The following is a 24,393-nucleotide window of genomic DNA, read 5'->3' on the forward strand; positions in this document are numbered from 1 at the left end:
CCTGGCTGGATGGGCCAATGATTCACACCGGGGTTTTTCCCAATCTTTTGTGAATGTACTCAGCGAGGAACTCAGCAAGCACTTTATACAGGCCTCCCATATCTTTCCTCCTTTCCCTTCTGATGCTTCAGACCGTTCTGGACAAGGCAGACTTGTACTGATCACCTCTGCTGATTTCTTATCCTTGGCCAAGGCCTTGACCTTGCTGAGGCCTCCTCCTTCTAACCCAGTTTTGCTTCCCTGCTCATTGATAGTCTACACTCTACCTTTTCCCACAACCAGGTTCTATTTATTCAGCAAGTTTTTTTCTTTTTTTTCTTGCAGAACAAAATATTTCCAATTAAGATCAACAATTTCAAATAATTTCATCAATTGCAAACTATATTGCCAATATCAATAGTCAGCTCACACTATTTACTGTAGGTCAGACACTCTGGTAGGTACTTTACAGCTTTACCTAATCTTGACAATCCAGTAGGTCAGGCACTATCATTTTATAAAGGAAAACAGTCTCAGAGAGATTGGGTGACTGAACCAGTCACATACCTGGTAAGTAGCAGAGTTGGCATGTAGCCCAAGCCTTCCTGACCCCAGAGTGGTCTCATCTCACATATGAAGTGACAAGCTTGAGACAATTTGGGTTAAGTTAAGGCAGGTCAATGAATGTCTCTTTAAATAACCTGGTTCCTGTCCAGGGCTCTCTCAATCCTTTGTGTTCTTCCCCAGCTTCCGAGAGGATTTCCATCACAATGACACAGCTGGGTACTTCATTATTGGAGGGAGCAGGTACGTGGCTGGCATTGAAGGGTTTTTTGGACCCCTGAAGTACTATCGCCTCCGCAGTCTGCAGCCAGCACAGGTGAGCCCCGGCACCTAGAAGTTTGCAGCGGGCATGGGATAGGTGTGCCATTCAGGAGCGTGAGACCCAGTATCAACAAAAGATTGATCCCAGCCGGACATCAAGCATAAGTAATATTAGGTTTTCCCCCAGCAAATGTGATAATAGATTTCTGTTAATGTTTGGTTCATTTAGCACTCATAAAATGGAAACCATTTACTTCCTCTGTTTTAATAACTACTAGCTTAATTATAGAGTAGATTTTTATCAGGCTGTTGCCTATCCAGTGATTAAGCTAATGAAAGGAGAGACTCTTAGTTATTTGGTAAAGCTTCTCTTATACGCTATTATTTAAAGTATCAGAAGAGAAGATGCTCCAGCAAATTAAAATCCTGGTGCCATGAGCTACTCTCTGCAGAAGCCCAGGCTTGGGCTCGCGGGGGGTTGGGGTTCAGGCGTGCTTTCTCTACTGTACAGAGGGGCGAGGGCTTTGCTTTCCCGATGGAGTCTTGTGCACCAGGCTCTCACGTCCAAACCTACCACAAAGGGTCTGTCCAGGCCTCTGGGCCAGCTCCAGCTGGGGTAGGGACGAAGGGCTTCCTATGGGGAGCCCTCACAACAGGTATCTTCTTGGTAGCATGGAAGAGATCAGGAGCCCCACCTGACACCCAAAAGAGGAACATTCTCTCGGTCCCTTGGCTCTGTGGAGTTTGTTCTGGAAAAAGCAAGAGTCACTAGGCAAAATCATAATTAGGAAACTGGGAAACCCATGGGTGACAATCCCAGAGCTGCTATTGAGAGTCCTCCATGACAATGAAAAAGGGAAATTTTTTAATTCACTGTGCAATAAATACTTACTGCATGCCTGTGATGTAGCAGACTCTGGACTGGGTACTAAGGTGAGCAAGGTGGATTAAGAGAGTAACTTTAAAATTTTTCAAAAGTAGTTTATTTAGTATCACTAATACGACATACATATGAGTGTCTATATATTCACACACAAAACTGAAACAAAAATTTTACTAAGGGTACATACTCTTGCTCTGTTCATTGTACTCAGATAGTTTGCACTTTATTTTATAAAAACAAAACCCCACCCAACTACTGGTTATAAATCACTGACATCATTTTATGATCCGTATGTCCAAACCTGCATTCTAGAACACACTGAGTTCAGATAAGTCATGTGATCCTGAGGAGCTCCCTCTCTGGAGCTTCAACTGGTAAGTCCTAAAAGAAGCTGTGAGCATAGCTCTGGGCGCCCTGAGGCAGGGGGTGTGCCCCTGCCCAGGAGCCTGGTGGGGTTGGCTGGCAGGGAGGCCCGTCCTGATAAGACAGCCTTGCATCCAGCTCCTGAAGGCTGAGCAGGAGCCTGCCAAGCAGGAGATGAACGGCAGGGCGGTCCCAGGCAGCTGGCAAGCATGGGTAGGACCATCAGCCCTCATGAGAACTGCAGGTGGAGATGAAAGTGATGTTCTAGGGAGTGCTCGCTATAGGGGAAACGAGTAGGGCAGGGGCCTGGTCTCTGGGAACCTCTGACATTTAAAAAGCCCTGCAGAGGGAAAAATGCCCCCCAAAGAAGCCAGAGCTGGCGCGGCCTTGACCTAATACTCACAACCTTGGTTCACACATGCAGAGCGGAGGTTGCGTATATGAACAAGCTAGCTGGTAATGTCAGGGGAGACGAAGTCAGCCTGAACACACCCTCATGGACAGCAGTTGATGAGCATTGGATGACCGTTGCGGTTCATTTGATTTTCTTACCTGCTTGTAGATCTTCAATCCCCTCCTGGAGAAGCAACTTGCTGAACAAATCAAGTTATATTATGAACGATGTGCCGAGGTTCAAGAAATAGTATCTGTATATGCATCTGCCGCACAGTCTGGGGGTGACGGACAAGAGGCATGTGAGTACTGAGTCTCAGGAGCGCTGCTTTAAACCTTGTGCATTTGTTTTTGGCGGCTCCCGGACGGAGCTAAAATACAGCACATATGACTTGGCTCCAGTACCAATGGGGACAAGTGCCACATCGATCCTCCACAGATGGAGGAGGTGAAAGTCTACCTTCCACCTGGATTCCAGAAAAACACCCCCTACAGCCAGGAAGAACCAAAACACGGCTTATAGCTGCCACCACACCTAATCTTATTTAAGAATACAAATATAAGAGAGTGTTTTGAGCCTTAGGTGGATTATCCCTAGCCATGACGCCAAACTGGGAAAATAAGAATGAATTGGAAAGTAAATTAATCATTGGAAATGTTTTCCCGTCAGTGCACTTTTGTCTCGGGCTGTTAATATCTGAATCATAGCTTCCATAAATGTTGAACAATGCATTTGTTGTTTGGGGCTCAGTTTTATTTTTTTTTAAATCCTTAATATTGACTCCAGGAAGATATGGGTGACTTTCGACAGAAGGAATGAATTTGAGCTAGGCAGCTTTCGTGTGAGGTCATATGGGCACAGACCCCCTCCACTCATCCAGGGTGTTGATCAGTTACAAGATGTGGTCCAGTCCTGTCTGCTAGTGTTCCAGCTTGGATTTGGCAACTTACACTTTTCTCTTGCTGTAGATCTTCTTGTTCGATATGGTGGCACTAGAGTTAGTCACATATGTTCCTTCTGGAAGAGAAATTCCTGTGGGCCTCTGCCATCAGCAAACAGGAATTGAGTATTTCGGTCCTGCCTACGTGTCTCACAATCCTCAGAGCAGAACGTCCCATTGCAGGCCCCGGGAGGTCTCACATGTCTCCATCATAGCCCAATACCCGGTTCCATCAGTTCACAGGGGTTAGGGACGCCCACAGGTAAGTGTGCAGGGGTATGACTGCAGCTCCATCAGGAAGAGACTGTCCTAGCCCAGCAGCTGGGTTCACTACTCAATTGTCTAGAAAATGTCATGCAGTCAGCACAGGGGTGAGATGCAGGGCATAGCAATGTGGCAAACAGGAGAGAAACTGATTTGGGCAACTTCCATGACATCAGGAGAGAGACTCTGAGTTGGAGAATCAGCCTGGTGTGCCTGTCTGTTGAGTGGCATTAGGGAGGTTGTCTTAACGTCTTCAACTGCCTCACCTCCCAGGGGGTCCTTGGGCTTTGCTCTTCAACTCATATGCCAACAAAAATGGCCTAGATATTGGCCTCCTGGGGCCCAGCCAGAGGCCAGCTGCTCATTCCATGGAATTATTCAAGAGCCATCAGCAGCTCTGGCACATTTCCCTTGGACTCGGCTCTGAATGTTGACCCCAACAAAGGCAGTGTAGTCCATTTCAAATCCCTAAAGGACCCAAGCCAGCATCCAGTAATGTTAAGTGTGACCTCTTGTTCCTCGCTCCCAGTCTTAGGGGGCGAAGGCTCTGCCTCTCTGAGGAGTGTGGTACCCTGTGCTTCTGTTGCAGGTGACCTCCGCAACGCCTACCTGGACCTCAAGCGCAGGTACGGGAGACCCTCGACGTGCAGAGCCTTCCCCTGGGAGAAGGAGCTGAAAGACAAGCACCCCAGCTTGTTCCAGGCCTTGCTGGAGATGGATTTGTCTGCCGGTAATGGAGCTTTTGCCTGGGCTTGGGCTGCTGGCTAGAGAGGCTCCCTGTTTTTCTGTTTCACTCAACCTCTTTGGTGATTTATGCCTCGATGTTATTTTTAACCCTAGTGTTCTAGTTTAATTTCAAATTTAAATTCTACCCTTGTATGTCCACAACTCTCGATATATCTGTGCATATTTCCAACTCCACACACAAAAACTTAAATTTAGGAATTGCCCAAGCAATCCTTTAAAGCCAAGGCCACAGACGGCAGCCTGCAGCTGGAGCTGGCCTCCGCATCGAGTTGCAAGCCTTTGCAAAAGACCTTTCTGTGTATTTTTTAAAAAAATAATTATCAAAAGGATGAATGATCTCGCTGATAAGCAGATGAGGACATATAATGGGGGGTAGGAGGGGTTTGTGTTAGGGTTAGGGTTAGGTTTAGGGTTAGGGATAAGGAGGGTGGTAAGAATGGAGGAAGGAAGGACTGTATAGAGGGAAAAGAGGGGTGGGAGGGGTGGGGGAAGGGAAAAAAATAACAATGAATCAAACAACATTGCCCTATGTAAATTTATGATTTTTAATTAAAAAATGGAAAAAAATAATTATCAGTATCTAAAAAACTTGTAGAAAAATATACATTTCTAGCTTTTCTTGAAATATTCAAAGATCCCGTAATCCTCACCCTTGCTGGTGATGAGGCATGACCGGGGCGTGGTCTGGCCATTTTTGGCCCCTCTTCTCTGTTTCTCACCTCCTGCCTCCTACATTCAGGGATCTGACCTGCCTGGGCTCTTGGGCATTTGGATTGAAGACTCCTGATTTGAAGTACATGTTAAGGATCATCTCAGGAATTTGCAAATCCTTTCTAAGTGCTGCCAGGTTCTCTTTGGACCCATAGCTATTTTGGTTTGCTTAGTTAATTAAATATACACTGTGGGGTCACAAGGGAACTTTAAACCATGGCTGTTAGAAGAGGAGATGAAGCCTGAGAGGCTCAGCAAGGGGAAGGGGAGACTCAGGGTACACTGTCACTGGCTGTGGTAAGGGGCTACTGAGGTGTTCCTGGGCATAAAATCAGCACTTCGAGTGAAGGTGATCTAGAAACCAACCTCCTACGAATGCCAGTGTCCAGTGGCACGTTTTTTCTGTGCAGATAGTGACTCTCCTGTCCTGGAAAAATTGGAGCTGTACGGGATTTTTCATCTTTCATTCTTTCAATACTTACTGAGCGACTCCCTGGTTACTTGGCCAGGCTTCAGAGATAAGTGAAATGATTCAAGGTCTTTGCCCTTGAGGGACAGACTTGAAAGCAAAGGGAAAGTGTAACACATTTTAATAAAAGCCGTGGATGTGGAGGCAGAGAGAGGAGTGGTCAGTTCCCAAGGCTTCCTGGAGAAGGTGACATTGGGACTGATTCTTGAAAGGTCATAGGTGTTTGCCAGATAAGGGGGGCAGGGTGGGTGCTGGATGCAGAATAGATCAGAGAGGGGAGCGAAGTTGAATGAAGCTGGAGGGGTCAGGGAGGCTGAGGAGCCCTGGCTTTTCCTAGGAGGGTGTTCAAGGGCCTCACGCAGAGGCAGAAGTATCAGATGGGACTTTCCGAGGTCACTCTGGCAGCAGTGGGGGGAGCTAGAGGAGTGTGGACCGGAAGCAGAGAGAGGATGCCCATGGCCCAGGAAGAGAGGGTGCAGGCTTGGCGGACAGAGTGATGGAGACAGAGCTAACGGATGTGAAGAGAGGGGCCCGAAGGATCTATGGCTGCAGGGCTTTGGGCAGGGAGGAAAAGGAGCAGGAGGGCGTGTCACGTCCTGTGACAGCTGACACCATGACCCCAACCTGGGTGGCCTGGTTCGATTTTAACTTAATACTCACTAACCATGTGCTCTTGGGCAGGGGACTTACTTTCTCTGAATCTCAGTTTCATCATCTGAAAAATGGGCGTGATAGTAGCCTGTCTCTCCTGGTGTTGGGTCTGGTGAGTTGATGTCTGTATACAAGGCTGGGGACAGTCCCAGCACTCAGGAAGCCTCCCAGAAGCAGTGCTTCTCAAACTCATTACTACCAACATTTTGGACCAGAGGATTCTTTTTTCGGGGGGCTTCTCTTGGGCATTGGAGGAGATGCAGCTCTGGCCTCCACTCACCAGATACCTTTAGTGTTTCCCCCATGATTCCCCTTATCTCCAAAAGTGTCTCCAGGCACTGCCAAATCCAAGAAAACCAAATCACCCTTGGCTGGGATCCACAGTGTCAGTGTCATTACTATGGTTACAGGCAGAGGAAATTCCAGGTTTTCCTGGTCTCCTGGAAGGTGTGTGGCTGCCCCTCCTCTTTCCCCAGGACGAACCCACAGTAGACGAAGATGAATGTTGAATGCTGACCAGTTGAGGCGAAATGGGCTATGACCTCGCCCACCTCAAAATTGTTGAGCTTTCCGATCATACTTAAATGTAGTGTTGCTTGTTGGGAATGGGAGTGAATCATTTTCACAATACATTCTTTTTAAAGACAATACTCTCCATAAGAATGTTTTCACTTTATTTTTACAGCTCAAAGTTTTGTTTATAAGAATTCAGGGCTATTTTATTTTCCATGGAGGCCTGGAAATAGAATCTGGGTAAAAACCGCAAGACTTCCTGATGCAGGTGCGGCCGCACCTTTAGATTCAGCCAGTCCCACTCACCTGTGTTTGGCTTCTCAGCTCCGACTAATGGTGGGAGAGGGGCCTAGTGCTGGGTGGGCACTGTAGGATCCACCGTGTGTGCCAAACCTGCCAGTCAGGTGCTGCTGGGGCCACCTTATAACAGGATGGAAGAGCGTACATACCCTGTGGACCTGCCATGTCCCCATCCCCTGCAAGGCCTCTGCCTCCCTGGGCCACGTGGCCTTCCTCTGGAGGCTGGGGAGCAGGAGAAGGAAGTGGAAGGAGCCCCATTCTGCCCTCAGCGCCCGCTTTTCTGGGTCATGTCGGGAGGACTAGGGAGCCTCCTACAGAGGTAGGGCACACGCTCCTTCCAATTCATCTCTCACTGGCACACTGTCCCTGCCTGGGGCTATGAGAGCATCTTCCGGCTAACCCAGGAGAGATTGGTGTCATACATTATACCCAGCTTCCTAACGAGACTGAAAAATAGGTAGAAAAGTCGATTTTCTAAGTTAAGGGTAAAAGTGAGTTTACGTTTCTAGCATATATTTTAGAAAAGAATAGTAGTAAGGCTGGCATGCCCGTCTGCTCCTGGTCTCTCAAAGGCCCTTCCTTCCAAGGGCCTCCTGCTTTTAGAGTCTGACTGGCCCTGGCCTGCCTCAGACCGCTCCAGCTTATAGGAATGGTGTTTACGTTCTGTTTGCTGCTGCTGTCCTGACCCATCCTGTCCTGTTGATTAATAGACTATATTAGAACATCCTTTTGCTATAGTTGGAATGTAGTTTGTCCTCTGAGATTCACGTGTCAGAAACTTGCTTTCTAGCATGGCCATGTGGAGGTGAGGGAATCTCTAAGAGGTGGACCTACTGGCAAGTCCTAATGTCATTACAGGTACTGACCTTGGAAGATATTAAGGTCATTGTCATGGGACCCCTGAGCGCTTGAGAAAGTAAGTTAAGAGTAAGTCTAACTCCTGACCCGTTCTCTGGCTTCTGTTGGCCATGTGCTATCCTCTCTCACATATTCCAGCTAGAGTCCAGCTGATGCCAGTTCCATGCCCTTGAACCACCAGAACTATGAACGACACCGAAGCTCTTTTCCTGATAAAGTTAGCCTTTCTTAGGTATTTGGTTATAGTAACACCAAACAGACTAATGTATTCACATCACATTTTTTCATATCCAAGACAGGCTCTGAGAACAGACAGGAGCATCAGGTGTTCAGTGCCTGGAATTTTTACTGTAGGAAATGAATAGAAAGAGGAATATCTAACTAAGTGTGTTCCTAAGTCACTCACAACCTTTCATTCATTCATTCACTGAAGTGTTGACTGGGCGCCCCCTATGAGCCAAGGCACGAAGAAGCCTGTGGTTTGGGCTAGAGTTATTTAGGCCAAATATAAAGAAAACATCAGCTCCCTTGATTCCCGGGGGGAATTAATTTGTGAAATTATTCTTCCTGGATTTTTTTAACAGACAGGATGGGAGGAGATGATGGTCTGTTATTTCTGATTCTTCAGGAGGGAGTCATCTCTTTTCTTGGCAGTGTCTCCTCGTATACATGGCCGACACTCCAGTTCCAAGCTGCTACTCATGCACGTGTCAGACTTGAGAGTGATTTTCCCCTGCACCGTGTGATTTTAGTTGGATCATCTGCTCTCCATCTAAGCCAACAACACACTTCAAAGGAGTGGACGGGGTGGAGTGGACAGGCTTCAGCTCCATTAACAAGCATGGAGAATGGCCTCCACGCCCCAGCCAGCGAGATCAGCAGGGAGAGTGCCTTCCAGATGCTCCCAGAATTCCTGGATCTCCCTAACGCAGGGGAGAATCGCCAGATAGTTACACCTTTACTCTTTGAGGGCTGTGACTGTCGAATTTTTAACTGTGCTAAAGTGTATGTAAGTTACCGTTTTTAATCGAGTGCAGTAGCATCAAGTGTGTTCACACTGCCATGCAACACATCTCTACTTCTTTGTTTCTTGGAAAACTGGAATTCTACCCTTATTTAAAAACTCCCCATTCCTTCCCCCGCCCCCTGAAAACCACCGTTGCACTCTGTTGCCTGGAGTCCAACAGCTTTACCTACCTCACATAAGTGGACGCAGGGTTTTTGTGTTTCAGTGACTGGCTGGTTTCATGCAGCACGAGGTACTCATCATGGCAGCACTTACCAGAGCTGCCTTTCCCTTTCCACGCTGAACGACATTCCATCCTATGTACCTGGTGCCTTTGGTTCGTTTGTCCCAGGATGGACACTTGGTCTGCCTCCACCTCTTGGCTCTTGCGAATAACGCTGCCGGGAACGTCAGAGTACAAAGGTCTCTTCAAAGGCATTTTGCTCTCAGTTCTTTTGGGGATAACAGAGTGGCTGGATCATGTGGCAGTTCTGTTTGATTTTTCCAGAAACCTCCATACTGCTTCTGCAGCCATTCCGGCATCTTCTATTCCCGCCGGCGGTTCGCCAGGCTTCCAGGTTTTCCGCATCCTCGTCAACACTTGTTCTTCTCCCATTTTTGTTTTGAATAGTATCCATCCCCATAGGTGTGGGGTGACTTCTATTTTTGTGCAGCAGTTTACACAGGGGTTTTGTAGGAATTAGGAATGTAATGCTTTCATAAGGTGACACAGTGTCTGTGGAAGAGCTTTGAGGAGAGGAAGGTCCTGTGTGGGCCTGAGTGACAGGCTGGTTGAGGAGAATCTGCCTCGACTAGAACTGCTGGAGTCCGTGTCTCTGTCACATACTCAGCGACAGACCGTGGAGGGCAGCTCAGGGAGTGGAGGTGTCCAGGTTATCCCTTTAATTCTCCGCCTGCAAAGGGCTGGGTGTAGTTAGCTGCCCAGTCAATCAATTCTTCCTCCCTGTGACCCTGCACAGCACATCTGTGTCCCATCCTCTTCAAAGAACCACCTCGCCCTCCTGTTGCTCTGCTTGTCCACCTGGTACGCTGCTTTCCTGTCCCAACTCAGGTCCTGCCCCTCACGTCATCTCTTCTGTTTCCCCAGTCCCCCAGCTCCTCCGCCCTTGTCCCCTTTGGCATTTTGTATGTGTCCCTTTAAAGTGACCATCTCCCCACATGATGGTTGATGTGTCTGATTTCACACTAGAACTTAGAGTCCTCAAATATAGGAACCGTTTCTAGGTTTTCTCGAAGACCCTCACCTCAATAAGCTTTTGCTGAGTAACTGAGTGGCCTCCAAGATGAGTAGGGAATCTCAGTGTACTGAGTCCAGACATCTTCGTTGGATTGTTAAATCACGGAAGGAGTGAAGAATGTGCCTTCCAGGAGACCCAAGTTCAAGGTTTACACCAACCACACTGTGGCTCTGGTTCATCCTATAGAGCACGCTGGGCTTATTCTCCTTCCTTCCGCATTTCCCGCATTTCTCCCACTCTGACCCTGTTCGCTCTGGGGAGCTGCTGTCCTGTCTGTAGACATGCTCTGTTTCCCAGGTCTGGCAGGACCCTGTAGCCCTCGTGGTTCTTGCTTTCCTGTTATTTATCATCCATGTCTGAGATAGACAGGTGCCCAGTTTGAAGAGCCCCGTGGGACATGCGCACTCAATCTGGGAGCCATGCTTTGGGTCCTCCCAGCACTGTGTTAGGCCTGGGGCAACTGCAGTGAACAGCAGAGCCAGCCCACACACAGCTCTCTCTCTCTGCCAAGTGCCAGGGGTGCAGAGGGGAGGACGTTACAGGTTGACAGCTGATGTACTAACCTGGTAGAGAACACAGCTGTTCCCACTGGTGTCTCCCACTCTGATGTATAACAGGATGTGTTCCTCACCTCCCAGAATTGGCGAGCCTTTGAATTAAAGATGGCGGTGCTCTTTGGGGCACCCAGCAGCAGTGCATGTAGATGCGTCCTGAGACCCTTCTGCCTCTGAGGTTCCAGAGCCAGTGCTCTGCATCCTGATATCCTTACATGGCACAGGGAATTCTCCTGTGCTGCTCTGTCCCTCTACTCACCCCTGTCCTGGCTCTGGGGCATCATCCAACAGGAGACACCCTCCACATCAGGACTCCTAGGGGTGTTTGGGTCAGTCAACCTCTAGCATTTCTCTGGGGGGGCTTCTAATTCTCTAGTAAAATGGCTCCTGCCAGGGCCGAGGATTTGCACTATATTAGCATTTGGGTTTGTTCTAATGCTGGTACAGTAGTGTTTTAGTACGCGTGCTTTTTCATTATTTAAGAGTCGTGCTGGCTACTTCTTTTACTCTCCTGTCACACCTTCCTTGTCAAAACTGAACTGTTTGAATTCAAAACCCCTTTCAGCAATGCTGATGCTCTGGCATCCGGGGAAGTGAGGCTGGAGGGAGGTCACAGGAATGGCAATGGCGAGTGGGGGCTGGAGAGCCTAGCGTTGGTGATGGCAGGGAGCAGGGTGGAAGGACACAGAGGCCCAGGTGCGGGCAGGTGGGTCCCAGGGTTCTCAGCAGTTGACATGAAGCAGGGAGGGACGGGGGCAGAAGACAGGGGAGCTGGACGGCATGCCTCTCAGGACATCTGCCCTCATTCCTGGGTGCCGCAGAGCTAGTGCCTGCGGCCACAGGAAGTCCAAGAACTGCCAATAAATGGTTCTCTGGGAGGAGGCCAGGCCTGAGGCTGGGCTGTTCTCCCAGGGTGGACACCATCTGCCTGGGTCCTTCGGGGCCACTGCTGCCTCCTGCCCCAGGCTTTGGAGTGCTGATGTAGGGGAAGAGGTGTCCCCGCACGATGGGTCCCGGAGTTACTGGCTTCACTAGCAGAACACTACTCTGTTTTCCATTTTGTGTTTGCCAAGGATTACTGAGTTTATTTGGAGACCCTAAAATGCAGAGCATGGATGTTCTAGAAATACAATGATGTCGTGGAATAACACCAGGATTACGGTGTCTTTGAAGAAAGGTTTTCACTGGTGTTTGTTGAAGAACCAGTATCTTTATTATTATTTTTTAAAGCATACCTTTTTTAGTTTTTAAAAAATACACAGAGGTGTGAGGGGAAAACACAAACAAACAAAAACAAAAGAACAAAGAATGAGCTATGACTTTCCAACCCAGAAAATAACCTGAAAGGAGAGACAAAGAGAGATGGAGGAAGAAAGGCAGGCAGGAAGGGAGAGAGGGACAGAGGGAAATGCCTTGTGTGAAATCAGGAAGTTCACACAGTACTGGAAAGTACAGCAGTTTACTTTTGAGAGAGATATAAACCAGCTCCTGAAGCTTTGGGAGCTCCTGGGGCTCACTGGATCAGAATGCAAACCAGGAATGCGCCATGTTTTTAAATCAGAAAACTTGATGAAGAACACTCCTCCCAATGGCTGAGTGACATTTTCTCCTCTTACTTTTTTCCATCTTGCAAACTTCTACTTTGGATGCACTGCGCCTGTCGGAAGCTTGAAACTAAAAATGACTTTCCTATTGATGTCTCTGTCCCTCTCCCAGGGAACGAGGGCGCCTTTCTCCTTCTGAATTCTCAATCAGATGCTGGCTCCAGCTCCCGGGCCCTCGGCAAGTGGCCACCTTCTCAGAGTCTACGTCCTGCTTCTTCGAATGATGAGCACACAAATGGGGACCTTATGCCATTATTGTCAAAGAGAAAAAAGGGCAAAATAAATGATGCTGTGCCCCTTGGGAAATGGTGGAGGGACATTCACAGTGGCTGTGGCTTTCACGCCTTAGCTTCTGGTACAGGAAGTCGGAGCGTGGGGAAATGGCTCCTTCTATTTGGTTTGTTTCTTCGTTATCCAATTAATCTCTATAAACAAGGCATGTTTTAGTTGCAGATCGACTAGAAAAAAATGCATATGCTAAACCAGATGGGTGAAATTAACAGTTTCATTAAACTGACTTTAAAATCGCCAGTTTCACAATATCACCAAAGACATTGCAGCTTCGATTTTAGGCAACAGTTGGAACTTAAACTTTAACAAATGTGTGAAATGAGCAATTTTACCTTAGAATTATTATTTTCTATTATATTCACTGGTGCAGAAAGATGTTTAGATTCTTATGCAGAAAAAAAAGTGATTGCAATATTTTGGGGTGAGTTAAGAATTCTAATATACAAAGAAATCATGGAGCCCATACAATCTGCCCGTTTCAGTCTGCAGAGTTTTTTTGTGCTGAGGTTTTTCTTTGAGCTTTGTGAAGGATTTGATTTTGTGCCTTATTTTCCAGCGATCCCAGGTACCTGGAGAGTCCTGTTAATGATTTCTGGGGTTCCAAGCCAGGGGTCAGCAGGGCAAGTGTTTTATTTGGAGCTTCATTTGTTTGGAGTCTCTACCCTCCTCTGAGCCCACAAAGCTCAGATCTGTGTGTACTCAGGCAAAACCCATCTTCTTAGGTAGGCATTTGGCAAAGCAGGTAAGGCAGGAATGAATCGTTAACAAAATGTTAATGCTGCTTTGCTGAGAACGTGCACAGAGGGGCACCTGAAATGAGCACATATTTAAAAGTAAATATATGAATAAGTAGCAGCAGAATTTATGTTGCGACCCTGTCTGAATGCTACAGTGCATATGGAATCCAGGGGAGAAGGTGGCCAGTGGCCAAGAAGGGTGGGATCTTACCTCACCTACCCAAGGAGAAAATCCAAAGCAAGATCCCCAGGCTCTTGGTGGGAAAGGATGTTATTTAGATACATCCCAACAGGCGAACGAAGGGAAGTGTTCAAGGATGTCCACTGCCATGCTGTTGCTTATAGCGAAACCACTGGAAGCAGCCCAGAGTCTAAAAATAGAGAACGGTTGGGAAATGGTACAGCTCCAAAATGCAGCACAGTCGCTCCTCTGTGTCTAAGGGATCGGCATCTGCAGCTTGAATCAGTCATCAAAAAAATTTAGAAAAGATGGCTGGGGAAGTAGCTCAGTGGTAAAGCACTTGCCTAGCATGCGCAAGGCCCTGGGTCCCATCCCCAGCTTTGGAAAAAAAAAGCCTCAGAAAAGAAAATTCATCTGCAATAAACATGTACATTTTTTCCTTGTCATTAGTCCTTAAGCAACACAGAATAGCAACTATTTACATAGCATTTACATTGTATTAGGTTTTATAAGTAATCCTGAGATGATTAAAAGTATACAGCAGGATGTTGCAGGTTAAAGGCAAACACTCGACCATTTTATATATGGGACTTGGACATCCAAGAATTTTGATACCTGCAGAAGTCCTGCAAGTGGTCACTTGTGAAGACCACGGATTGACTGTTCTATTGAAACATTAGAAAGAATGAGTTTCTGACAACTGTATAATAATGTAGAGTTTGTTTTTCAAAAAAAAAAAAAGTTGAGAGTTGGAATTCATAATAGCATAATATGCCATTTGGGGAAAGAAAATGTATGTGAATATATGTAAATGAGTGTATGTATGAATTATTGTATATGCTAAAAGGAAATGTCTCAAAGCATGCATACCAAGCTTTTATCTTCACTGTTAAAGAAAGACTGGGGAAGAGGGCTCTTCTGTTTTTATTTTATACAAATCTGCATGGTTTGATTTTTCTTACAACAAGCAGCTAGAAAAACATACAGGAAATGGGACAACTCTGTTTGTTCAGTAAGGTGATTTTTCCAGGCTTTTATGTCTTGTGTGCTTGGGATCAAGAGAGACAAAGCACAGAGAGTGGAGGGGAATCACCACTGCTCCAGGGACTGCCGGTGTAGGCACAGCGTCCCCTCTCAGGGACAGCCAGCCCACCTTGTGCCCACCAGGCTCAGCACCAGCTCATAAACAATGTATCGACTTTCACAGTGTCACCTCTGGATCTTGCTGATCCTGATTTCTGTTTTGAGCACAGACCTCTGCAAGGGAATTGCCCTGAAATAAACCCCATGCCAAACCGTCCCATATGGGCACCTCTGCCCATTCCCTGGTGGAGATCTGAGGAGAGGGAGTCTCTTGCTGCCTTCCGAAAGTTGCTTTTTAATAACACTTTTGGTTCGGATAGGGTGAAGAAAATAAAAATGTTGAATGGAACGGTTCTCAGGGAGGTGAAATTTTAGTCTTGACATTTCGCTTCACATTCAGGTTGACATTATTTACATGTAATTAAGTCCTGAGTTGTACGTAAATAACATCTGTGCAATCCTGTGTTACCTTTTATAACGTGACATCTGGGAAGAGTGCCTTACCTGTCCCAGAAAGGAGGTATTTGTTGGTTGAATAATGAAGAGTGATTTTAGAAGACTCTAATATTATAGGACCTGCAAACTTGCTTGTTTGGGCTTAGATGTTGATCAGCTTGTAGATTTATGGGAGCGTTACATAAAATGATGCATCATGTGGCTTAGGGCAGTTGAGTGACCCGTCTCTATCCACAGTGACAAGGGTCTGCCTGTCTGTCAGGGGTGAATGCAGCAGATTGACTGAATTCAGGCCTTAGTGACCCACAAAACCGGGTTCAGAGGTGGGCTCGACCTCGACCCCTTGGTAGCCTTAGACAAGTTATTTCTCTTCTCTCGGCTCAGTGTCCTTGGGAGCCTGGGTCCAGAAAAAAACAGGAGGCTAAAAATATTACAGACCACCTAAGATCGTAGGGATCCAGTGACAATCTGCATGGGACACACCCCTATGCTGGCAAGCTGGAAGCCCCCCCATGAAAGTCGCCCCTGTTTTGATTCTGTTTAGAGGCCCACAAGAGAAACCGGAGGCCAAAGACACGAGGGAGTGTGTCCAAATAAGGTTCTTTTGCCCAATTTTTTAGAGCAGTACCTAAGAACTATTTCTCAGATAAAACACATTCTTCTTCAGAGAGTCTTAGAAGAAAAAGTCTCCCTGAAAGTTGCAGTGGACTGACTGGGTGGTGAATTACACCCAGTAAATTACCCTCTTGAGGCCCTCGCTCAGCTCTGTGAGGTACGTCCTTTCCCCAGGATACTAGGCTGTCATTTAGTGCCAAAGAAAAAGCTGTTTACAGAATGACACCCTGGCATCCCCAAAGGGTTTAATTTCCCTCCCCAGAAGGTGGTATATTTCAAGATACTGCGAGAAGAACATATCGATAACTCAGGTGATTTAATTGGTTTTTCTCTCTTCTTTCTAAAGCCATGTCGATCCCATGGCAATTAATTTCGTGTGCTGTGAATTGTGTTATTTACAGGGCCAAGGAGCCAAAGCGAATCTGTATTAGAAATCGGTGGGAGGATATTCGAGAAGGCTGTAAAGAGACTCTCCGGCTCTGATGGTCTTCACCAAATTAGCTCGGTCACCCCCTTTCTGATGGATTCCAGCTGCCTCGGATACCATAAAGCATCCTACTACCTCGCAGTCTTCTATGAAACTGGATTAAGTGTACCCCGGGACCAGCTGCAGGTGAGCGTTTCGTGGGTTCCAGGAACATCGGTCAGTCACCTGTGTGGTGCCTGCAGAGCCACCCCCACCGCAGGCAGACATGGCCCAGTTCCTTGGAGTCCTTCAACAATCTGTACGCCCAGGAGAAATGTCGTGGGATGGCGTGAATGTAGGTACCTTGCTTTCCGAGAGCCCTGTTTACTTCTGCACACAGCACTGGGGGCGCCATGATCAGTGCTTTCCAGAATCCCATTCCAGAATCCTCTTCCCCACTCAGTGTGACTGCTCTGAGGGTGAGACCATTATCCCATATTCCTGCCCAGCTAAGAGAAGTCATCTGGGTCTCTAAGCAAAGTATTGTCACATCCAGCCTTCTACCATCAAAATAAATGTCATACCAGACAGTTTTGTTTTGGGTCCTGAATCCAAATTGATTATGCAACTTGCCTAACATTTAGAGTCACATTTTCCTAAGTGTATTAGTCAGGGTTCTCCAGAGAAACAGAACCAATGGGATTATATATATATATAGGAAGAGATTTATTATGAAGAACTGGCTCTTATTGGCTGGTGGTATATTTCCAGTCCAAGCCTGAAGGCCAGAGGACTAGGGATGCTGATGGTGTAAATTCCAGTTCAGGAACAGGAAAAGACCCATGTCCCAGCTCACGCAGACAGGCAGGAAGCAAAAAGAGACAATTCCTCTTCCTCTGCCTTTTGGTTTTATTTAGGATCTCAAGGGATTGGATGGGGACCACCCACACTGGGAGGCCATCTGCTGTGCTCAGTCCACTGCAGTGCTAATCTCCTCTGGAAACACCCGCACAGACACACCCAGAAATAACCTCTAAACTGGGACCCCATGGCATGGACAAGTTGACAGATAAAATACATCATCACAAAAAATGTGACTGTGTCTGGGACCCAGTTACTCAGGAGGCTGAAATGGGAAGATGGAGATTTTGAGGTCAGCCTCAGCAATACTGTGAAAGCAATACAGGGAGATCTCAAAAAAGGAGAGAGAGAGAGAGAGAGAGAGAGAGAGAGAGAGAGAGAGAGCGAGAAATTAAGAAGAACTACGAAATGCTCCCTGGTCACCTTTAGTCTTTACATGGGCACACATGATTGTCCTTGATTTGGGGAAACCCATCCTCTTTAGACTCACCTCGGTGTCTCCATGTTCCTTTCCAGTGACTCATCTGGTTTATAGATGCTCCTGATCAATAGGATGTTTTCCTGAGTCCCTGAAGCAGTCCCCTCAAAGGTGGAATGGTGTAGAAAATTCTAGCCCCTCTCTGTGCTGCTCAGTGACTGGGTGACCATGGACAAATGACCCCACCTTGCTAAGTCTCTATTCCCTCAACTATGAAATGAACTTGTAGGACCAGCCAGCCTAGAGTGGGAGCTGGGGTGTGCACCTATATTCAGATCATGTTCTTAAGTAATGTAGCTGAGGCAGCACAGGGGTCTTTAGACCAGTTGGCTGGGAGAAGGTCCCCATTTCTCATTTTAAGCTATTAACCCTTAGGAAGGATGGACAATGGGGGATTTGTAAGCCATAAGAGATCTGGGTTGGTTTATTTACTAAAGACTGATTTGTTTTCAAAGGCAAGTTCACATTTCTGAAGTGGCAGGATCATATATAGGGACTGAGCTGGATGATCTCTCAGTGTTAGGATTTTATAAGCCTATCCTCAGTCTGGTAAACACTTTACCAACTTCCCTAACAGGGCATGCTGTATAGCTTGGTAGGAGGCCAGGGGAGCGAGAGACTGTCTGCAATGAATCTTGGGTACAAGCACTACCAGGGTATTGACAACTACCCCCTGGACTGGGAACTGTCGTATGCCTACTACAGCAACATCGCCACGAAGACACCCCTTGATCAGCACACACTGCAAGGAGACCAGGTACCTGGAATGGGTGGAAATGGTGATGGACTGTTTACCAGGGTTTCCTGAGCTATTTATAAAGGGTCTGCACCTGTGGCTGGCTTATTCACTGTCTCTCAGAGGGTGGAGTGAGTGTAATCAAATGAAGAGAAATGCTTCCTTGCAATCTCTAGTTTTTATTTTCTGACTCTGTTCTCAGGTTGTACAGTCCTGCATCTGTACACAGAGAACTTTCCATGAGTGGGAAGACTGGTATGTGCAGGGTAGATTTGACCCTGGACAGATTTGGATTTTGCAAAACAAAACAAAACAAAAAAATGTGCATCAGAAGCATATGCCTCTGTCTTTCTCCCAAAACCGTGTGCAATGGCGAGGTCTGGAGCTGTTAGGAAGGACCGAGTCCAACCGTGTGAGGCAATAATCTCCTAGGGTTCTTATCAATAATGTATTGAGCAAGCATTACCCAGAAGTCAGCTCCACACCCAGCAAGGCTCCCAGTGCTGCTCACTTGAGAAATGTCTGTCCCCATCACGTGAATTTTGTTGGCCCCATGCTCCTGAGTGAGCGTCAACAGCAGGTGATGTTTGATGACTTTGTCCTGTCATGGATTAAGGACTAGATGAGAGGCACCAACTCCGGCTCCTCATTTTGCAGGCTCCCAAATCTTATTGACTCATCGGGCGAAGAAATCAGTGGCTCACATCTGCCAAAACCAAAAAAAGCAACATGTTAGATTAGACCGACTGATGGATTGTTTCCAAACTTAAAAGGCTCAAAGTAGTAAGGGACACAGGAGAGCTTGCTGGCTCGATGATGCCAGCCTGCGTCACGGGAGAGCAGACAGGTGGCTGGCTTCATGGTCACAGCACATGAGCTGATCGAGTTGGGAAGTGCAGTTTTTTTTCTATAAAGGGCCAGACAGTAAATATTTCAGACTTTGCCTTCATGGTCTCTGTCGCAGCTTCTCAACTCTGCCACAGGAATAAGCGAAGGAATGGGTGGCCGGGCCTGTGCAGCCAGGGACAGTACATAACTGTGTGGCAGCATTTGGCTGTGGTCTGTCATAAACTTGATTTCCCCCTGCTTAGTGAGCAGGCCTGAGGGTCAGGATTGTCGAATCTTGGGCTTAGTGGGTAATTGAGAACCAGACCACTGCTCCCCAGCTGTGCTCCTGGATTGTACCAGAAACCCACAGTGCAGAAAACGCATGCTTTGATATTTGGGAATGGATGGTTTTCGTAAAAGAAATCCGTAGAGGCCACTGTACAGTTATGAAATAAGCAACTCAAAGATATGTGCTGTCAGTGAACATTAAACACGAGTGAGGCTGTAACCACCAAGCCCATCTGTGGAGACATTTTAATTTCTTTAGAAAATAACGATTCCTGCTGAATAAACTCACACACCCTTATTATTCATGTGTTATTTGTACTGGATATTCTTTCAGTGTCTGTAAACTATGTGCAAAATTTGACCTCAGCTTGATAAGAACTAACTTATTAACAAAGTATTTTAAAAGAATCACCCTGAAAAAACAGTTTTACAAAATCAGGCTCCAAAAATATTATTTCCTTTGTCTTTCCATGGAGCCAGAATGTGTTCATAATGCCCTATATGTCTTATGTTATACTTTTTTTTATATTATACTTTAAAGAATTCTAATTCAGCATAAATTAGCAGCGGGAAATGGTATGTTGCTAACAAGCTCCTTTTCTTTTGAAGATTTGGCATATGAAATGTTATGATTATGAAAGAAAATGTTTAATTGGTTAGAACCAGAGAAAAGATCCATCTTGCAGCTGAAAAGTCTTATGATTAAGAATCTCAGATAGGAATTATACACTTAGAAGAGTTGTGTCATAGCTCATTTTCTTAAGAATGTGTAATTAATGGCTTCTTGAGAATTTAAGCAGGTGTCATACATTGATTTAAATGTCCTTTTGTTGAGACATCTATTAATTCACCAGCATAATGTAGCAAATGAGGAGCTATAGAAAGCCAGACCTCTAATTAACAAACCAAGGATCTGTCAATAACTCCCTTCTTGATTCTTGTTTCATTTTCTCTTTTATGTAACTTGTGGTTCGCATCATTTCATCTTCTTTATTAGGTCTCTCACTTCACGTCACTTCTTTATGATTTAGTGGGACTCAGATTAAACAGAAAGAACATGGCTAGTGTTTCTGTTTGTTTGCTTTGGAGGCTTATGTTGCAAATGAGTTCCTGCCATTCTGCCCACTCCTTAGAAGCTGCTCTCCCTCAAGGTTTGATGGTGGCTTTCTGTTCCCTCTGCATCTTCTGGGGGTGGCGGGGCAGGGGCTCATCCACACCCTTGGCTTCAACCAAGCGCTGATGACGCTCAGCCCTTCATCTCCAGCTGAGGCTTTTCTTACATGTGACATCACAAAGGAGGCCACCTCCTCCTCCTTCTCCTCTGGTGGCACCATGGTCTATACTTGAAACTGGGACATCGTCTCTGATCCCCCATCACCCTGTCCGTCAACAACCCCCAACAGCCTTACGTGCCAGTTTCTCTCTCCTCCCATCTCCATCCCTGCTGCCACTGCCTGATTTTGTCCTTCGTCCTCTCTCCACTGAGCTGCTACAGCAGCCACCACCTCTTATGGACTGAATTGTGTCCCCTCAAAATCCCTAGCTGCCTGGGGACGTAGCTCAGTGGTAGAGTGCTTGCCTAGCATTTGCAAGGTCCTGGGTTCTATCTCCAGAACCACCAAAAAAAAAAAAAAAAAAAAAAAAGAAATCCACTTATTGAGGTCCCAATCCCCAGTATCTCCAATGGAATTATGCTGAAAGATAAGGTATTTAAAGAGGTGGTACCTTTAAATGAGGCCACTATGGTGGGCCCTAATCCAATAGAAATGGTGTCCTTTTAAGAAGAGATTAGGACACAGAACAGAGGGACAGCTGTGTCATATGCAAACCAGAGAGTCCTCCAAAGAAACCAAACCTGCCAACACCTTGATCTTGGGCTATAGAGCTGGGAGAAAATAAGATTTTGTTGGTAAATCACCCAGTGTGTGGCAGCCACAGGAGAGAACACGCCTCCTCTCTGGTCTTCCGGTTGCCATCTTGGCCGTCTTCTCACAAGTGACCATTGGAGATGTTCTACCTCGCCAAGCATCAGAATCAGTAGGGGTTTAAGGAGCACCTGTGCCCAGGCTCCACCCCAGGGCCTTAATGCAGCGACAGGGGCGGGGCCCAGGCACACGTGTGTCCCCTCACCCTCCATCTCTGCAGCTTCCCCACCCTCAAGCTTCAACCAACCACAGATGAAAATGTCTGGAAAAAACTGGCCCTATGCTGACCACGTGCAGACTTCTCCCCGGTCCTTATTCCTGAAACCAGACGGGCTAACAGCTACGCACATGGTTACGATGCATGAGGTGTGGCAAGTAATGAGAGATGATTCAGAACACATGGGGGTGCACAGGTCATACACAAACGCCAGACCACTTTACAAGAGGATCTTGGCCACTGGAGGACTTCGCCATCTGCAGGGTCCCAGAACCAATCCCTTTGGCTACTGAGGGCTGATTGTGTGAGTGTCTGTGTTTTGAGCTCCTCAGATGGTTGCAGCATGAAGCCAGGGTTCAGAAGGGACTGACCCCAAAGGACTGCGTCCAGCTGGTCACAGAGCCGATCAGACCTCCTTTCCTATATCCTCAGCTCTGACCACCCTGGCGTGGCCCGTCAGCTCTGGCAACAGCAAATTTCGTCCACACCATGGTGTTCCTGCCTCCTGGCCTTGCCAGCCTCTTCCTCTGTCCTGTTCTCTCCACGCCCTGTTTCCCATGGAGACTGCCCCTTTAACACTTGCTCAGCTGCCACCTCTTCCTCCCTGGATCATCCTTGTCTAGGGTCACCACAGCACCCATCTCTTTCATGGCTCCTGTACCTGATGCCATGCCTAGGGTTACAGAGATGGTGCCCTCTCAGACCATTATCTTCTGAGGTGGGGACCTTGTCTGCTCTCCTTGGTGACCTCAGAGCCACATGCTGCTTGGCATGCCATTGGCACTCAGTGTTTACCTTGATGGAATGATGGAAGGGGTGTGAGGGCAGAGCTCATCCAGGGATGAATAGCTAGTGACAACCGTGTCTCATTGACGCCGTGCCTTCAGATGTGACAAGTGCCTCATCACAGACCACGGGTACCCAGAGCACACAGCTTTAAGCCCTGCCTCTCTTGACATCCCACATTTGGGGAATCTTGCTTCTCTTCTCTATCTCTTCTCAGTTACAGTGATATTTCCCCAACCTTACTTTAAAGTTCTAAAATGTTAAATTTCAACAAAGAAAACACGCCCTACTGGGAGTCCAACATTACAGCTGATTTTCAGCACTTTAAGAGGCAGGTTCTTTGTGGCAGCTCCATCGGGCCCTGAAGGGAGGGCGCAGAGGCAGGCAGGTTAAGTGGAGGCTATGAAATCGCCCGTTCCTCTCGCCAGCCGCTCTCTGTTCCCGGGAGTGCTGGCAGAGCCATTATATTTCACAAGTCTGCTGAAGGCAGATGCTTCTGGAAAACAGGAGGCTGCTGAGAGCCTCTCCAGCTACAAGTCGGGAGGGTTTTCATCTTCCTGGCCTCTTCTGTCTTCCTGTCTTTCCCTCTTCCTCCTCCGTCTCCCTCTTCCCTCCCCCTCCTCCCTCTTTCTTTCTCTTCCTTTCTCTCCATCTTTCCTTCCCTGCTTCATTTCTCCTCTCTCTCCCCTTCTTGTCTTTCTTTTTCTCTCTCCTTTCTCCCTCCCTTTCTTCCCTCCCTTCCTTTGTCCTCCCCTTTCTGGCTTTTCCTGAAATCAGCGATGGCAGAGGACAGAGACTGGTCCTCCGCAGGCTGCAGGCTGAGCAGAGGGCAAGGCAACAGAACCTGAGCATCAGCATCTCGGGGCAGCCTGGCGCCTGCTCCGGCACAAGGCCCAGGGTGGTCTGAGGATTGCAGCGTTTCCAGACATTGTGCCTCCAGGGACCTGGCAGCAGGTTTCAATATGAGATATGAACTGTGCTACTCATTCTGGAGACATTGATTTTATAAATGGCAACAAAAGAACCTTCTGGAAACCGTGGAAGATTCCAGAACTGACCAGTCTGGGACATTTGGTCTCTGTCAGCATCCCCTGGTTCTACACACCCTGCTCTGTGCCCACCACCTTTGCTTCTTCAAGTCACAACTTCTTTCTGGGCCACCAAATGCTGACTGGATGAAAGGACAACCACATGCTACTCCCTTTAAGGCTCATTCTGTCTTCAGATGCTCTTGCACATGATCTGCTTTCACACAGGGCCCAGACATGTGGCTCTGACAAGGTACTCGTTGCTTTGGTGGCCCCAGGACTAAGGAGAAGCAGCCCCCTTCCTGGGCATGGCAGGGCATGGTGTGGCTCCAGGGCCAGGTTTCCCTGGGTTCATGTCCCAGGCCTGCTGTTCATGGTGAGAAATCTTGGATAATTCCTCTGGCCTCTCTACCTCAGTTTTTCACCTGTAAAATGGGAGCCACGGTGGTCTGCAGCTCACATGGTTGTTGCAGCACAAATAAGTTAGTCCACACACCATGCAGGGAACAGAGACCAGCACACAGTGTGAGCTCTCTCAACTGTTTCTGGCCCCCACACTCTCTCCCCAATTTCTATTCCTTCTGTTTTCTAAGCACAAAAATTGCCTTAGTTAGATCATCATCCCCACAAAATAAGGCTTTGAGCTGGACAAAACTGCAAATTCCAATAGGAGGGCTGATGTTCTAAACTACTATCGGTCCTTGACACTTTAGAATAAACAAAGACCCTAAAAATGATGTTCCTGTTTAGTAAGAGCAGTCACCGCCCCAGGGAACTACTGAATGCACAAACTTTCTCATTCAATCCTCATGCAACCCTGTGAGGTCGATATGCTATTATTCCCGCTTTATAGAAGAGGCAACTGAGACTCAGAGAAGCTAAAGAACTTGCCCAAGGTCACACCACAAATAAGTAGCAGAGCCCAGGTCTTCCTGTTTGCACTGCAAAACATAGAGGCTAGTTGGTTGAGTGCTTTTGATAAAGCAGATACCATGCTAAGCTCCATTTTATGAGTGCAGAAAATGAGTATCAGATAAATAAAGCAACTGGCCCAAGTCCACAGTTAATTAGTTGGTGGTGGGTTAGAATTCAAATCTCCTACATCACATATTTAAGAGTGTGCTCTTAATGGCCCTACCTTGCTTCACAGCCCAATG

The 24,393-nt window shown here is 47.1% G+C and overlaps 1 protein-coding gene across 1 annotated transcript in view; it reads left to right on the forward strand.

Moving 5' to 3' along the window:
- SEL1L3 (SEL1L family member 3) overlaps window positions 1–24,393 on the forward strand; it is a 97,904-nt gene that overhangs the window by 35,090 nt on the left and 38,421 nt on the right. The window contains exons 7-11 of the mRNA XM_079153795.1: window positions 727–859; window positions 2,613–2,745; window positions 4,238–4,378; window positions 16,085–16,296; window positions 18,006–18,185. Of these exons, the coding sequence (XP_079009921.1) occupies window positions 727–859; window positions 2,613–2,745; window positions 4,238–4,378; window positions 16,085–16,296; window positions 18,006–18,185 (799 nt within the window). The remainder of the gene's footprint in view (window positions 1–726; window positions 860–2,612; window positions 2,746–4,237; window positions 4,379–16,084; window positions 16,297–18,005; window positions 18,186–24,393) is intronic.

The sequence above is a fragment of the Sciurus vulgaris genome (genome assembly GCF_902686455.1).
Source record: "Sciurus vulgaris genome assembly, chromosome: 9".
NCBI classification, from domain to species: domain Eukaryota; kingdom Metazoa; phylum Chordata; class Mammalia; order Rodentia; family Sciuridae; genus Sciurus; species Sciurus vulgaris.